Below are 17,274 nucleotides of genomic sequence, written 5' to 3'. Positions count from 1 at the left end.
CACTAGACACTAGAGACCGTTTGTCTTCTGCTGTACAACCTTCAACAAGGACCACAAGATGACATTTTGACCTGATTTTACAGAAAAACACTTGTACCCTCCTCTTGTGCACGGAGCAATGGTGGCAACAATTGCATTGATTTTTACTCACAAGCAGACTGCAGTGCATTTGGTGATTGTGATACTTCTCCATTGGAATACTTTTATTTATTTTTGATCACCAAATTATTTAGCAGTCGATGAGAAAAAACTGAAAACACTTGAGCTACCTGCTACACTGTTGCCTTTTTGTATGAGATCATGAAATTATGTTAAAAAACACATGAATGTTTGACAGTTTTCAGTGCACCGACGACGCTAATAGAACCTTGTAGGAAAATATCAATTTACCGTGTTTAACACTTGGCTCACAGAATGCTTTTAAAAAATATACAAATCCAATTAAGTACCATGCAGATACGTTCCCATGCATGACGTGTAGAACAGAAAAATCTAAATACTGTTCCCCAGTCCTGTGTCGGGCAAAGTTAAATGTGTCAGTTGCTTCAATGTCAATCCTCCCTTGGTGTTAATCTTAAACAATTCTCTCTTTTATAGTGATATCCAATATACACTCTGCCATCTGTAGTAGAAAGTCTTTTTACCACAGTTTTCTCACTCCTAAACTGTTATTTTAACTCCTATATCCCAGCAGTGACGGTCACACCAGTGTGCATTGTTCATTTTAATGTTGGAACCATCACACATTGTTTGACGCATTTAATTTCAATGCTTGTACATACTGAGTGATTATTTTGGGCCCTTTTGAGCCTTTGTCATGCGTTTCTGGGGATTTTCTGTGTGTGAGATATATTTTCATCCATACTACTCTTTTCCCTGTACTGTGATCTTGGTGGCACCTTGTGCCTCAGCTAGCCTGTCTGAAGTCCAAGTCTTGATAATCTTTCAATGAGAAATATCACTGAAGAGCTGATACCTATGGGACGAGAGCTTGAGATTGACACCAGTAACCATGTTTTTAGCTGATGGCTTTCATTGAGATGGTTAATTTCTTTCTTGAATCTGTGCTGAGATTTTGTTTTCATATAACATCTCTGATGCTTTCCAGGTTATATACAATTAGAGAAGATTATCTTAATGTTTCGAATGTAGATTTATACTATATCAATAATAGCCAAGTGTATGTTGGCTTTTCTTTTTTTAAAATTCACTTTTGATACTGTGAAAAATCTTTCGTTCAGAAAGATTAAAACAATACAGTTTTGACAAAAATAAAGTGTGGTGTTTGCTTTCTACGTTTATCTTTTTAGTTTGGTTCCCATGAAACATCCTTTGCACGGTCTGACTGAGTCGCTTTGCAATGATTGGACGCTGCGCCTCGATGAGGTTTGACCCTTCCAGCAGCCCGTACAGTATCACAGCTCCCTGTGTTATGTGGTGTAAACATGTGGATTAGCTACATTTATTGAGTTGTTTGTCGGGTATTTGGTCGGTAATTCTGTGGCTTTAGTACGTCGAGAACGTCACTTTATTAAAAAATAAAATGGAGACCGAAAATCGACCCAAAAAGGTAAGTTAAGCGTATTCTGTCGTTCACGTTATGAGGAGGTTGCACTAGCTAACACTAGCTAAAGTTAGCCAGCTAGCTAGCTAAGCTTTTAAGTGTCCTTCATCACTCTCTGTCGTTAATAAACAGTATTGTAAGCGTGGGCACAGATCTATAGATAACGTGAAACTCAAGTGTTTGAATAATATGCGAATTGCAACTACATTTGTATGAATGTGTAAACTGCTAAAGCTACACAAACGACTAGCCCAAATGCTACGACATCCACGGTCAATACGTATCTGTGACGTTTTTCACAGCACAAAAGTTACAGGTGATCTCAGAAATATTGACCTGCAATTGTGTCAGACTTAGAATAACACTTGAAACAGTTTTCAGTTCATTAATTACATTCTTAAGTTGAAAACAACAGCTAAAAAAGGCACAATTGCTGTGCTCCATCAATATCAGCTAGGATGATGTTTCTAATTGACGCTAGTGTAAAGCAGCGAGGCTTAAACAACTGTCACTGCACACTGCAAAGTTTACACTGAAACAGCCCTTTTATAGGAGTGTATATCCTACATATGATGTTGATATAAGCTAAGATGTGTGTCAGAATCTGTTTTTGTACCTGCTGTTTTTTTTCCTGCATGGTATAATATGCATACATTTCTCTTAAGGACTTGCAATGGATGTGTTTGAAGGCCATTCTGGCTGAATGTGGGGTGTTACCTCTGTAGAAGGGAAAACAAAAGGTAACACTACTGATAAAGATGCAATGTGCTTGTACAGAGATCCCATGGGGAGGATGACAGATCTGGCTCAGAAGGATCGGAGGATGATGATTATGTTCCGTATGTTCCAGTCAAAATAAGAAAACAGCAAATGGTAAGTTACTGTCTGCTGGCATCTTTGACACTTAAGAAATTAGTAAGGATGCACCATTCAGATCCAGTGGTTCGGTATAGGGGTCAAGACCTTATCAAGCAGATCAGAGATGATGGCCAGACGGGACCTTTCTCCATTGTATACTTTCTTCGTCAGTGTCACAGCAAAGCCTGCCCTCATCATGTTACCTTGCATACAAATAATCTCAGTAAGTTCGACGCAGTCAGATATGTAGATTTTAAAATTTGGAACAAAATGGTGCTGGTATAGGACTGTGAACCTATATTGAATCAGAAGCAGGAGAGGAAGTGTGGATGGTGCATTCCTAATTAAGGGTATAGAGCGATCTAACATTGTAAAAGTTGTATCATTTTGAAAATTATGTTTTGGTTTCCCAAAATATAACCACATATTCAATTTTAATGCTTTTTTTTAACGTGTACCTCGCAGCTACAAAAGATGTTACGTCTGCGAGGAAAGGCGGTCGACGAGGAGCAGAAAGACAGTGGGGAGGAGCAGAGGGATGAGGATGAAGGTCTTGGTCCACGATCCAATGTCAGTCTCCTCGACCAGCATCAGCACCTTAAGGAAAAAGCAGAAGGTATCGAGTTCATACACAACCTACTCTGGATTATGATTGTTGCCCCTTCAATTCTTTTCACCCTACATCTCACTTGACATATTATTATCACACTACTCATTAAACATAATGGTTCTCTGAAGTCTCACCTGTGTTGTGTTTTTGTATTTACAGCCCGTAAGGAGTCCGCTAAGGAGAAACAGCTGAAGGAGGAAGAGAAGATTCTTGAGAGCGTTGCAGAGGGCAGAGGTAAAATTCAAATTCCTGTGAAGCCATGTTGACGTCTCAATCAGATTTATTCTGATCAACATCTAGATGTTTAAACGTTTGCAAAACTAATTCTCTCTCTCGTCTGTCAGCTCTGATGTCTGTGAAGGAAATGGCCAAAGGTATCATATATGACGATCCCATAAAAACAAGGTAAGTCCGGCATCAGTGAAAAACTAAAGCAACTTTTTTTTTTTTTTTAATGTTTGATTTAACCTGAATGTTCTTCATAGCTGGAAAGCTCCACGCTACATCCTGAACATGCCGGACACCCGACATGAGCGCGTCAGGAAAAAGTTCCACATCCTGGTTGATGGAGACGGCATCCCTCCTCCAATCAAAAGCTTCAGGGAGATGAAGTTTCCACCAGGTTACAATGCACTCCGTCTCCAGCACGTGAACAACACACTGTCCGCCTGTACGGAGAATTTGGTGCAACATGATTAACAACTGGCAAATAATCTGTTTGTTTTTGCAGCAATTCTAAAAGGTTTGAAAAAGAAGGGCATTGTGCATCCCACACCGATTCAAATTCAAGGAATCCCTACAGTGTAAGTACAGTAAATGGGCATACACTTTTAAAATGGATTGTAGAATGTATAACGTATGTTAAGTAAATATAAACCGTTCATGAATTGACAGTGTTTGTCTGTAGTCTGTCAGGTCGAGACATGATTGGAATAGCCTTCACCGGTTCTGGAAAGACATTGGTCTTCACTCTGCCCATCATCATGTTCTCCCTGGAGCAGGAGAAGAGGCTGCCTTTCTTTAAGAGGGAGGGACCGTATGGACTCATAATCTGTCCCTCAGTAAGACATACAAGACAAAACTATTTAATCGATGAGACAGCTTGCATTGTAATGGGTGACTTTAGGAGTCTCCCTCCAAACTTTTGAATAAGTTTTAAAACTGTGCATGACCACCAAAGGCACAAACAACTATACTGTTTCCACTCTAAACAGATGGCGTTGACTCTGAGCAAGCTTGCCTTTTCGCAACTAAGCATATCTGATTTTTAATACTCTCCCCTTTGCTCCAGCGAGAGTTGGCGAGGCAGACTCACGGCATCATCGAGTACTACTGCAAGCTGCTGGAGGAGGAGGGAGCGCCTCAGCTGCGCTCTGCCCTCTGCATCGGAGGAATGTCTGTCAAGGAGCAGATGGAGGTAGTAAAACAGTAAGTATGAGTGAAGAGTTGAGTGAAAAACAATCTGCTTCTGTCTATTATCCAGAATTTCAGTATGAACGAGTGTTGAGCCAAAAATGCACAATTCAGCTACAATAAATCGTTTAGAGGGCAAGAAAATAGACGTACATGAAAAGCTTAAGACAAAATGCATTACGAACATTAATATAGTATTTTGAAAATATAAGCAGTAAATGTTTTTTTAGGGTCATTTTCCATCTGAATCTGTATCTCCTTTTGGTTATAGTGGCGTCCACATGATGGTCGCAACCCCCGGCAGACTGATGGACTTGCTGCAGAAGAAGATGGTGAGTCTGGACATCTGCCGCTACTTGGCTTTGGATGAGGCTGATAGGATGATTGACATGGGCTTTGAAGAAGACATCAGAACCATCTTCTCCTATTTCAAGGTGAGACCATCTTTGATACACTCAAAGATGGACATAAATTTCTTATATTTTAGCTGGTTGAACACAGTCGCCACTTCATTTTAATTTACAAACTTGAAAGCTATTGTGGCATTTCTACTAAATTTGTCCTTGAAATCTGCTGGTCAATACATTTCAAGCAGAACTAGGCCATGCAGATGCTGACAAACTCTTACTTGTACAACTGTAGCACTACTAAAAGTTGTTTTTTATACAGTCCTGATGCTTTATGAGGCAGCATATTTCATCATCATCATCTAAGTACTCCCAAACATAGTTGGCCGGTAAGTCCATCTTCCAGCTGGTGGACTTTTTATTTTCAGTTCAATAATTTGTTATTTCTGTGTCCAGGGACAAAGGCAAACCCTGCTTTTCAGTGCCACTATGCCAAAGAAGATCCAGAACTTTGCCAAGAGTGCTCTGGTCAAACCCATCACTATCAACGTGGGCAGGGCCGGCGCTGCCAGCTTGGACGTCATCCAGGTATGTTTATTTTTTCACAATTTACAAAGCCACTGATGCAAAAAATTATGTGAAATGAAAATGATAATAAGTATCTTGCGTGTATGTGTGCGCACGTGTGCAGGAAGTGGAATATGTCAAAGAAGAGGCCAAGATGGTGTACCTGCTCGAGTGCCTCCAGAAAACACCACCTCCTGTCAGTACCTTTACATGACATTGACATATACCAAACAACCATAACTCAAACATGTCAGATGTTACAAAATATTATATTTTCATATTGACAGGTGCTCATATTTGCTGAAAAGAAGGCTGATGTAGATGCCATTCATGAGTATCTGCTGCTTAAAGGAGTCGAGGCGGTGGCAATCCATGGAGGAAAAGGTTTGCAAAACCTCTCTTCTAATCATTACAACACACAGCAATCAGTGGGTAGTTATAGTGCATGAAGATTTTAAGTGTGTATGGAGGAATGTCAAACCCAGTGCTCAAAGCCCCTTTACGTCCACAGCCTTACTGTTCAGCATCCCTGTAGTTGCTCATCATTACCACCAGATGTCACCCTGGTTGCAAATGTCACCACTTCTGCTTCATAGTTGCACCACATTTCCATGGAAGACGCCACAGACACTTTCGTCATGTTTCCATTCGTCATTGTCTTGCAAAAGATTGTTTTTGTAACATTTGTTGTGGGTTTTTCAGACCAGGAAGAAAGAACAAAAGCCATCGAGGCGTTCAAAGAAGGAAAGAAAGATGTCTTAGTAGCCACAGACGTTGCCTCCAAGGGTCTTGATTTCCCAGCTATACAGCATGTAGTGAATTATGACATGCCTGAGGAGATAGAGAACTATGGTAAGAGGGTATAACATGTATCCAGTACTGCTAGAACATCTTTTAACACGTTTTTTTTTTTGTCAAAATTTTGTCTAAATGTGATTTCAAATTTAGTTAGTTCAGCAGCTTAGGTTTCAGTACCTGGTGTGACCATCTTGAGCAATAACTTCAACCAAAGGTTTTCTGTTACTGTTGATAAGTCCCACACATCGCCTTGGAGGAATTTTGGCCCCTTCCTGAATATAAAACTGCTTACACTTGATGTTGGTGAGCTCCCTTTCATGATCTGTGGGTTTCAGGCCTTCCCATTTCTATAAAGGTCTGGAAGGAACTTGATTCCTAAATGTTAATTTATGGTCACATTTCTGCAGAAGTACAGAAAGTTCTGAAGGGTTTAAAAACTCTCTAGCAGCACTGTTAAATACAGCCTGGCCTTCTTAAAGTTTGTCATCAAATCACCTCAAATTGCTCAAAGGTTTGGTTCTTAAAATTGTCGTATTTCAGTCCACAGAATTGGAAGAACTGGTCGATCAGGCAAGACTGGTATTGCCACTACGTTCATCAATAAAGGCTGTGGTAAGGAAAAATACTAACCGAGACAAAAATCTAATACATTTACTCAATAATAGTGGTTTTCAGAATACTTGCAGGTATATAAGTTAACGGTGAGCGTCTGTCTTTTCCCGTAGATGAGTCAGTACTGATGGATCTTAAAGCCCTGCTAGTTGAAGCCAAACAGAAGGTTCCTCCGGTCCTCCAGGTGCTCCAGACGGGAGACGAGACAATGCTGGACATTGGAGGTGAGTTCACACTTACAGGTTACTCTGTGATAACTTTGTGTTTCCTTTACAAATGTTCTTCTAACATAATCATCTTATCTGAGATTAACAGAGCCGAGTGTGGAGTGTTTGTAAATTGTTTCTAACATACGTGATTCTTGTGTTTTCACAGGAGAGAGGGGCTGTACATTTTGTGGTGGTCTGGGTCATCGTATCACGGACTGTCCAAAGTTGGAGGCCATGCAGACGAAGCAGGTCACCAACATCGGGCGGAAAGACTACCTGGCTCATAGTTCAATGGACTTCTAAACATGTACATGTGTCGTGTCACTGACCAAAGGAAGTGTATTTTTATCATCAGCTAAAATAGCCTTGAGGTCTGTCAGAGGAAATTGATTGCTTTTTTTTACCTTTTATGGCCCAGCTCTGTCATACCTCTGTACGTGTAGCCTTTGTAACATACATTTTTGATACTCTAATTGTAAATAAAACCTCTATACCTGCTGTGATCTCCTATTCTCTTCCTTGCAAAGTTTGAAGGTGTGATGCTGGTTATGTGTGTTGGGGAAGTTGCTGAAACAAGCAGAAGAATGCAAAGGGAAGTTTTACTCCAAAAAAAACAGCAACTCACAACCTAGTTGTCTTTTGCAACAGTTGATCAGAGATATCCTGACTTTAAGCCCTGTCAGACTTACACAAGTTCACATCAGAATTATAGCTGCCGGTGACAGGAAACTTTAGTGAGATAGTAAACCTTATTTTAGCAACCTGGGTAGGTACATCTTGACCACAGTGACATAGGGTGTGCTACAGCGAAGGATTTACAGACACAGCTTACAAGCATGGATGTCGTCTTCAAGGAAGGGATGCTGTACCTTCAGGGGGTCAAGTTTGGAATAGTAAGTTTTATAGAAACAAATTGAATGTACTTTAAAAAGGAAATAATGTGGCTGGTTTTATGTTTTTGGAGTCAGTATGGTAACTGAACAGCTTGTTTGTCAGAAAGATTACAGTGTTTTGCTCTTCAACTCCTTGAATGAGCACATGCTTGGCAATACAAATGTTTTCCAGAGATTCTAAATCTTAATATGAAGCATTTAACATCCAAAGTAATTTCATGCAAAGACACGACTAAAACCTTTGAGTAAAAGCTAATGCGAATGTTTAGTCCGCTGATACTTGTGTTGTCAGAAAGTGTTTTTCTCAGTATTTGTGACAGCTGTCACAGCTGCGCTCTCAGTTTTTGCAGAATTTAAGAAACCACATAATTCAAGAACTCTTGTGGTTTGAGCGATCAACCTTGCTATTTTAAAATGTTCCTTAAGATATTACGAGGGGTTGGTAAATATGCAAAATAATGTAAGTAAGCAAACCTTAAAGTTTCTTGGATTTGAATTGGCCATACACTGCATGAATACATGTATAGGTTTACTGGCTCGCTTTAAATTCCAGAGAAAAATGACACTTCTGTAAAATAGAGTGACACTATAGTTCAGGTTAATGTGGAGATGATTCAGTTTGACCACATGTGGATTTAGCCAGAAATGGTCTCATTAACATTACCACAATCATTTTCAGCTTCCAGAAATGAAGAAATAAATTATATTTTGGATCAATATTAGTTTGTGAAAATGCCTCCAGTGTGGGTTTTACTGCCCCCTCACAAACTGTAAATGTAGCTGCAAATGGGCAAAGGGATAGTTTCTGCAACATTCTGGCTCTTAAAGGAACATCAGGAACATTTTATGCAGAATTCAAGCAGTAGCAGTATGACAGTAATGCACAGGAGACCATATTTACTCAAAAAAACACAAAACGACAGTTTAAAATCTTAATCAGATTAATAAACTTTGTATTTGGTACATTTTAAACAAAGATATGAAACACATGCTTCAGAGCAGACGTGAAATTAACAGAAAACAAGTTGAAATGTTAAAAACAACAGACAAGATAAAAAAATAGGGGTGGTGATTATAAACTGAAATAATAGTAAAGAAGAAACAATGAGCCGATGAAGCATAAAGCAAATGATCCTGTAGGTAAAGGGAAGCTAGACAAGAATATTTACTCATTGTGTGTTTATAAAACAGTTGTGTACACACTTAAATCTACAGGGAGGCTGTTCTCAAGCCGGAGGGTGAATGATCTTTGTAATAATCAAGATGTGCATGAACAAAAGTGTGAATGTTTCCTGTGAGAGAAATGGTGTGACCTAAAATTACCCCTTGGTTGTTAACCAGAGATGTAGTGTTGGGAGAGAAGGCAGTCAAACAGATAGACAGTTTAGGCCATCCAATCACTGATTGTTAAAATTCAGGATTGTTGGCAAGACTCAGCTCATCATGTGAAGCAGAAACGTAGAGTGGTGAGTCATCTGTATAACAATAGAAACAGATGCCACGCTTGCTAATGTCATAACATAATAGAAGATCTAAACCAGTCAAGAACAGTGCCAGAGAGCCCACTTAATAACGGTCACTTCTTCCATTTGCCCCTGCTGTCGTCTACAACAGAGATCATGGCGGAAAATGTGGGCAGTGCTTTTTAAACCCAGCTACACAGGAGTTGGGCGTTTGGAGCTCTGCACCTTACTTGACAACAATGCCGTCACAGACCAGAAGAAGATGGGTCGGCAGAAAACACCAGAGAGGAAAGTGGTGCGTCTGACTGACTGCCTCAGTGCCGTTCCTGCTCCAAAGGAGTCCTGCCCTCCTGGGTGCACAGCTTTCTATATAAACACCATCCAGTGCAACTACACCCTGGCCTCCACAGCCAGCCAGGACTGGCTGAGTGCCCTCTGTGCCCTAGCCTTCCAGGTATCACACATCTCTCCTTTTGACCAGTGCAACTGTCCTCTTTTCTGTTTTACTGTTATCATTTGGGAAAGGTGGGAATAAACCTTACCCACAATCAGAGATAGATAGCACAATGAGGAAGTTAATACAGTATCTGTAACTTCTGTCACCTTACTTCTCTAATTCTTGTGCTTGCACAAGCTGTGTACTTTCTTGCATCTTACCTCTTAAAGGCTATAAAACAGCGATAAGAGCTTAGTGTACAGTCCTTGTAATGTTTACCTTGCCACTGTGTTTACAGAAGGATCCTGGAGAATCAGACAAAGGGGGTTTCGAGAGAGGAAATGACTTGACAATGGAGGACAATGAACTTTACTCGTCTTGGAAAACAGGTAATGTTCGTCAGTCTGCAGACCACAGCTGATCAATCAGAAAAAAATGTCTTCCCTCCTACCAAGTGGTTAACTTAAAAGTCAAATTTGTAAGATAGTTGATAATCGAGTCTCATTCACAACACGTCAAATACCGACGCTTTAGGTTGGTGGTCAGCCCGACCTACCAACGCAAAGCCTTGGTATAAGTTGGGAATGAGACTCAACAATTAACTATCTTACAAAGGTCAGTGGGAGGGAGGATGGTCTGATATTTTTGGCCCAGATTGTTTAATTCTTGTCCCTTATTTATATTCAGACTTCCTTTGCAGTACAGTTTATAGTAACATAAATGGCGTGTGCACTTCGTTTGGCAGGATTTTTTTGCAAGAGAAGGGTTAAAGGTGAATATGTACGAATTTTGGTCAAAAACATTCAAAAATAAACTAAAATGATCAACAGAATATGAAAAAATAACAGTTATGGTGTTATGTTGTTTAAGTATTATGTTGAAGAGATATCCACTGAAGTTAGCATGCTAACCGGCTAGCTCTGGCCTTTCCCGGTCAAAAGCGTGCTAGCAGTGTAAGCACCAACACTCCCCCGGTACTCCAAACTCACTGTCTGGGCTTCTAGCTGCATTGCTAACTGAGCTAACTAGCTAATGGCAGCTACAGTTAGCAGCAGTTACTCTGGTGATGTTCTTCCCACCTTTTGTTTAAGTATTGACAGGTGGCCAATTCTTACATATTGAGTCAAAACCTACTATATGTCTGGACCATGTAGGGTCAGTGGTTAGTTGCGTCAATAATATGAATTCATTGATATTAAATGCTGATCTGTGATGTTCTGAAATAATATCACATGACATGGTTGGGCTACATTTGAGTAAAAACAAAAGTTATAAACGTGGTTGCACAAGCGATATTTTCCACTGATATCTTAAGACGTTTGATTAGAAGTACTAATTCTAAATATAGCTCTTCTAATTAACTCCCCATGCTCTTCATTCACTTCTATCTGCAGGATTTCTCTTGCTTTTCTGACTCACTCTGTAATGAGTGTTTTGTCAGTGATTGTTATCTGGGATGCTTTCACTGCCTCCTGTCTCTCTGCACATAGAGCTGTTTTCTCTCTGTGCTGTTACAGAGCACAACCATCGTCTCTGCTCCTCACACCAGTAGGTTTTATGTTGATGTTTCAGTTCCATTCCCTCACAGTGAATATCAGATATTGTTCTTGTCTCTGTGGCAACCAAGGGCATTTGAGTTTTGACTGGTTATTGATTTCTCACGAAGCTGGTGTATTTGTGCTTGTGTACAGACCCAGGGCAGCATGGGCCGCATCCTGCTTCACCCTTAGCCCATTAGCGATAGTCTTAGAGGGCAAAGTGTGTACCAAGTAGAACATTAGTTATGTACTATAACTCCAGATGACATGAGCACTCTGAGCAGTGGGCTCTACTTCTCCCTTAAAGCCCAAACAGGCAACTTTTCAAATTCCTCTGTTGAAGCGTTTCCCTGTGTGATTACCTTTACATCATGGCTACTGTTAACTGACTCTCTGGCAAAGTAAAACACCTGGTTGAAATAATAAGTCTGCAGATTTTTTTTTCACTGGCACTTTCCATTGAGTGAATGCTCGTCCTTCTTTGTCTCCTCCATCAGCAGGTTCTTTTTCTTTCGCAGTGTAAAGTTTCCATAGTTATTCCAGTTTTCATGTAATTGGTCCTTTGTTTTTGCGGGAAAAAATAAGCCCAATGCGCAGGCCGAATAGTGTGGTGAAAGCAAGGTTTATAGGGAACCAATCCATATGCGTGTCGTGTCATTTCTTTCACTGTCATTACATTGTGCAATCAGTATTTACTTCAGAATGATCAGTTAAAGCAGAAAAAGTTGTCTATCTCCAGTTTACAGTAGCTGAGGAAAGGGAGCATTTGACCAGTCTCAGCTCATCTTATTCACAAGGTGAGACCAAGGTGGGGCCTCCCTAGACTAAAAGTCTTTAATGCTGCGCGAGTGAGTGATGAACTCACCAGTGATAGCCTCAGAGGGCTTTGCCTATACTCATAGCATCTGGAGTTATGGTGCGTAACTAACGTTTGTAACAACTTAAGAGCAACAACACTTGACCCACCGATGGTGTAACTTCATCACTCCCTTAGTGAGTCAGACATTGATATTTACACAGCTGCCTCTTGCCACACTGTGGTCCAGCCAAAAATGAAGCTTATTCCCCCCTCAACCAATAATGTTCATACAGTACTTGAAAGAAAAGTAAGACTGGGTAGGAAAAATGAGAGGTCAGACAATCACACGTTTTAAACAAATCCGTAGAAAATGATGCTGTTGCTAAAGGACAGTACACAAATTATTAGTGGATGAGAAGGGTTGAGAAAAAAGGGGAAGCATCTGATGTGTTTTGTGCTGAAGCAGGGTTTAATACAGCAATGAGCGATTTTTACTTACATTACACGATGTGGATAATCTGGCCGGTTGGCTTTTTCTTAAATTGTTAGATTGTCTGGTTTTTGCCCCATCAAAGTAAATTGTAGTGACGCTGCAGCGCTCTCATATCAGCAAATAACCTGTTGAGTAGAGTGTTGTCATAACCATGAATACTCAAATTAGACTCAGGTTGTAAGAAACTCAAATTATCATTTAATGAGGTTGTAAGACTAATTTGGTGAATGCATTACAATAAAAGGAAACAGACCAAGAAAAAGCAAGCCGTGAGGTTTGGATGTCATCAGAAATTCAAGACTTCAGCAGAAAGCTAGAGTATGTGTGAGCAGTAGCTATAGCCACTAATTTATTCAAACATGAACGCCAGAATGTATTAGTGTCAGCAAGCTCTGGCTTAAACAAATTTATTTCTTTTTATTTCCTAATGGATTACACTTTTCCTGAAAAATCCAGGCAGCCCAGTCACATGGGGAGATTAGTAGAGTGCAAGCGACTTTTAAATCAGCATTTTTCTGTGTGAAAATGTATTTGGTGTACAGTTATTCCCTTTGCTGATGCATTGCTGCTCAGACCTAGAAAAATGAATACTTTCATGTGTAGTGACGCTGCACTAACCACAGCGTGCTGTGATTTTTAAAGGCAAATATTTTCATGTCTGCTCATCTTTAGATCCACTCCCTCCTCCAAACCAGTACCAAGTGACTGTCCAGAGCACTGAGGCATCCAGGAGGTGCCGGCTGTCTGGAGAGTATCTGGTCTGGCCAGAAAAACAGGCTCTGACACTGCTGGCCATCAAGACTGGCTACACCATCTATCGATGGCCATACATACTCTTACGCAAATTTGGACAGGTTGAGGTAAGGATGTTCTTATATTCCCCCCAAATCGGACGCAAACATGTATTCAAACTGCATCACCATAGTTGTGATAAACCTGAAATTCAGCCTACATCATTTAGATATCTTTAAAGGAATAGGTTTGGCTTTTGGAAAATAGGTTTATTGGCTTTCTTGCTGAGACTTACATGAGAAGATTGATACCACACTTGATACCTACCAATGGCAACAGCCATTAGCTGGTTAGCTTAGCCTAGCATAAAGACAGAAAACAGGGAAACAGCTAGCCTGGCTCTGTCCAAAGGCAACTAAATCTGCCCACCAGCACCTCTACAGCTAACCAGTTAACGCGTTACATCTTGTTTGTTTATGGCACATCAGAACCAAACTGTAAAAGCGACATGGGTTTTTTTTACAGTTTTACGTTCAACAGAACAATGCTAGCTATTGTCCCCTGTTTTACAGTCTTGTAGTAAGCTAAGCTAATGGGCGGGTGGCTCCAACTACATACAATACAGACATAAAAGTGGTGCATTTCTTTGGTTTTTGTACAGATGAAACAAAAAAGATACAGCATGCTATATTAGCAAGCTTTAGCAGTGCTGGCTTGTTGAATTGTGTTACTTTTGGGCACAGCCAAACTAGCTGTTTTCCTGTTATCAGTCTTCATGTCGGCCTAGTCTTCCCCTTGCACATCTTCATGTTAGCTTTCAAAATCCCTGTCTCTACATAAAACAAAAACCTCAGAGCTAGCAACCTACATGCTAACAATATCAACTTACTGTGACCCTAACTCAGTTGCGAATGCTAGAATGTAAACAAGCTATCAGTTGTTATTTTTCCTTTATAGGGATTTGTTGCTGCTTCCTGGGCGTTTTATGCCACTCAAAACAATTGTGATTGGTTTGAAAGGAGACCTGTTATGCTTTTTCATTTATTTTCCTTTCCTTTAGTATTTTATACAGGTTCTTGTGCATGTAAAAGATCTTGAAAGTTAAAAAGTCCACCAACAGCACCAACAGAAGCTCCTCTCTCCCACAGAAAACACTGCTCCTGAAACACCTCGTCAGTAGTCTAGCCTTTACCTCTGTGACTTTGTGACATTACACCACATCACCATGTCACACATTTGCCAAACTTATGCCCAGCGGCTAGTTTGGCACGTGAGGATTGATTTAGCACAGCTGCTGTTGTTGTTGTTGCTGTGCTGGCTCTGGCATGTGTGAGCTGACCAATCAGAGGAGGCATTCAGGAGGGGGGGGGGGCTTAAAGAGACAGGAGCTAAAACAGAACGTTTCAGACAGAAGGGGAATACAGAGCTGCAGCACTGGACAGTAAGAGGAAACTGATGAGTTTTTTGAGCACTAAAGCATGTAAACCTAACCCAAAATAAATTTTTGAACCTGAAAATGAGCATAATATGTCTCCTTTAAAGAAATACAAACAAGAGCGTTGTTTCCCCTAGAGCAGGTGCTGGCACAGCAGTGTGGCCATGCTACACTATTCTTAATTCTAAGCCAAGAAATACAGACAAGAAAGTGGTATCTATCTTCCCATCTGCCTCTTAGCAAGAAAGTGAATTTCCCTCTAAGATGTGGATGTGATTGCAGGGTGGATTCAGCATTGAAGCAGGCCGACGCTGTGACTCAGGAGAAGGAGTGTTCATCTTCCTGTCCAGGCATGGTCCGCAGATCTTTCAGACACTATTAAATCAGTGCTCTGTGAAGAAAAGTTCATCCATCCAGCCCCTCAGCGTCCAGAGATCAGTCATTGCCCTGCCGCCTGTTAACCTCCCAACCACAAGCAACCAGCCCACCGTTCCTCCTGTCTGTAATCCTGCATATGTTTCTGTGAACACAGACCACGAGTCTGCCTGCCACTACTCTACTATTAATGACATCTCTCCACTAAACCTAAAGCAACCATCTCTTGTAAAACCATATCTCTCTAACAGCAAGGAGGCTGTGGGAGAGGAAGAAGAGGATGAGAGGTATCACTCCCTGGAGAGCCTTTATTCCAATGTACAGAGAGCCACACCTCCTATTACTAGAAAAGATCAGTTCAAACCCAACACAGACACAGAGTGCATCTATGCTGATGTGAAAATACGTGATTCTACCTTAAATCCCCATTTGCAGCACTCCTCATCATCGCCCATCCTATATAGTTGTGTTGTTCCCCAGCCTCCTCCCTGCCCATTTCCTCAATCCGTTCCCCTCACCCAACCCAGGGCCCGGTACCAGCGTCAGCCCCCTGCGAATAACTACATCCAGCCAGGGTACAATGCACAGGCACAGGCAGTGGATGACATGAAAGAGATGGAGGAGGCCATCAGCTCCTCATGCCATACTCCCCCCTCCGAGGCCCCTGGCAGTTTTAAACACAGGCTGGCAGAAATCATTTCCAAGGACCTGGCAAAGTTCCAGCCACCTTCTCCCTCCGGAGCGGGCAGCCTCACATTTTCTCAGTAGGCTATTAGTTAACAGACAGACTAGAAGGAGCAATTTTAACCGTGATAGACTGTCATAAAGCTTAATTAGTTTCTTTATTTCTTTGAAATCCCTCAGCAGGGAACATTAGGCATCAGATCTTGGCTTGCAGATGTTTGTATGCTTATCTGCAGTGGTGGAATGTAACTAAGTAAATTTACTAAAGTGCGATTTTGAGGTACTTTACTTGAGTATTTCCATTTTGTGTTACTTTATACTTGTACTCCAGCACATCCCAGAGGCAAATAATATACTTTTTGGTGTACAACAGTTATTTTGACAGTTTTAACTACTTTGCAGAGTCCGATTATTAAAACAAAATATAATCAACCAATATATGATGATGTATTTTTCATGGATTAAGCTACCCAGCAGTCGCAAAAGTAGTTAAAATTAGCCCGCGTCTACCAGCTGTAACTTTAGTGATGCTTCCACATGAGTGCATCAGTGACTGAAATCCAATAATGTAATATATTCTGAAATGGGCCATTCCTTTTTCACTTTTACTTTTGGTACTTTCAGTATATTTTGATGCTAATAATGTTGTCCTTTTACTTAACATTTTTTTTGTCATAACCTACTCAGCCTCATGCTGATGGAAAGTTGGGTGAAGTGTCGTAGTTCACAAATCATTTCTGGAGCTGCACAGCAAAACAGTGTTGCAGCATTCTGCTAAACAACTGAAGTAGATGGGGACTTGATGGGGACAAGTCTCTGGAGATCCCTTATTGATTTGAAAAGACAATATCTACACCCTTGACATGTGGTTGAGCTCATGCACCGACTTACGAAGCTTTGCAGCTACAGTGATGATTTCAATTTCAAACGGGTGTAAATAACTTCTTTTCAAAACAATGTCATAATATTTGGACTTCCAGAGACTTGGTTTATGCTTGATGACCTGTTTGGAGCCATTTTATGTTTATTTTCAGTTGATTTTGTACATTTTAGGAGTTGGAGTTTAGGAGAATGCTACTATGCTGTTTTGCTGTGAAGCTCCAGACATTTTTTGTGGACTGTGAAACTTCTACTGACTTTCTATCGGCATGAGCGAGAGAAGATAATGGCTGAATTTTATTTTTTTGCCGAACTTATCCTTTAAAGGTCCAATTTGTAGGAAACATGATCAAATACTGACACTTTTGGGTTGTAGGTCAGGTCGGCCACCATCCAAAAGCGCCAGTATTTGACGAGTTGGGAATTCTTACAAATTGGATCTTTAAGAAAAAGTCTGAATGCAGCAATTTTACTTGTAACAGAGTATTTCGTTACATTTTTATTACTACCTTCACTTCACTAAATGTGCTTTTTCTTTAAAGTTTTTAAAAGTACTTCTTCCACTACTG

General features: G+C 40.6%; 2 protein-coding genes across 2 annotated transcripts; both read left to right on the top strand.

Annotated features, from left to right (window-relative positions):
- The first annotated feature begins 1,409 nt into the window (after positions 1–1,409).
- On the top strand, positions 1,410–7,476 carry LOC141013706 (probable ATP-dependent RNA helicase DDX41). The gene is made up of 17 exons (XM_073487535.1): positions 1,410–1,570; positions 2,342–2,437; positions 2,888–3,038; positions 3,192–3,266; positions 3,377–3,437; positions 3,518–3,654; positions 3,763–3,835; positions 3,940–4,093; positions 4,324–4,460; positions 4,717–4,879; positions 5,249–5,380; positions 5,484–5,555; positions 5,647–5,743; positions 6,062–6,211; positions 6,698–6,769; positions 6,883–6,993; positions 7,145–7,476. Exons 1-17 carry the CDS (start codon positions 1,544–1,546, stop codon positions 7,279–7,281), a joined length of 1,845 nt encoding a protein of 614 aa, XP_073343636.1. The 5' UTR covers positions 1,410–1,543; the 3' UTR covers positions 7,282–7,476.
- Positions 7,477–7,814: 338 nt separating this feature from the next.
- Positions 7,815–15,910, top strand: dok3 (docking protein 3). The gene is made up of 5 exons (XM_073486464.1): positions 7,815–7,871; positions 9,486–9,788; positions 10,069–10,159; positions 13,273–13,460; positions 15,050–15,910. Exons 1-5 carry the CDS (start codon positions 7,815–7,817, stop codon positions 15,908–15,910), a joined length of 1,500 nt encoding a protein of 499 aa, XP_073342565.1.
- The last annotated feature ends 1,364 nt before the right edge of the window (positions 15,911–17,274 follow it).

This window comes from Pagrus major, chromosome 18 (assembly GCF_040436345.1).
Source record: "Pagrus major chromosome 18, Pma_NU_1.0".
NCBI classification, from domain to species: domain Eukaryota; kingdom Metazoa; phylum Chordata; class Actinopteri; order Spariformes; family Sparidae; genus Pagrus; species Pagrus major.
Note: the sequence above shows the minus strand (reverse complement) of the source record. Positions and strands in the feature narration are given on the sequence as shown.

Coding starts and splice junctions, on each gene's coding strand:
- LOC141013706 (XM_073487535.1), top strand. CDS start 1,544: ATGGAGACCGAAAATCGACCCAAAAAG. Junction 4,880..5,248: donor CCATCTTCTCCTATTTCAAG/GTGAGACCATCT, acceptor TTCTGTGTCCAG/GGACAAAGGCAAACCCTGCT. Junction 5,556..5,646: donor TCCAGAAAACACCACCTCCT/GTCAGTACCTTT, acceptor TCATATTGACAG/GTGCTCATATTTGCTGAAAA.
- dok3 (XM_073486464.1), top strand. CDS start 7,815: ATGGATGTCGTCTTCAAGGAAGGGATGCTGTACCTTCAGGGGGTCAAG. Junction 7,872..9,485: donor AGGGGGTCAAGTTTGGAATA/GTAAGTTTTATA, acceptor CGTCTACAACAG/AGATCATGGCGGAAAATGTG. Junction 10,160..13,272: donor TTACTCGTCTTGGAAAACAG/GTAATGTTCGTC, acceptor GCTCATCTTTAG/ATCCACTCCCTCCTCCAAAC.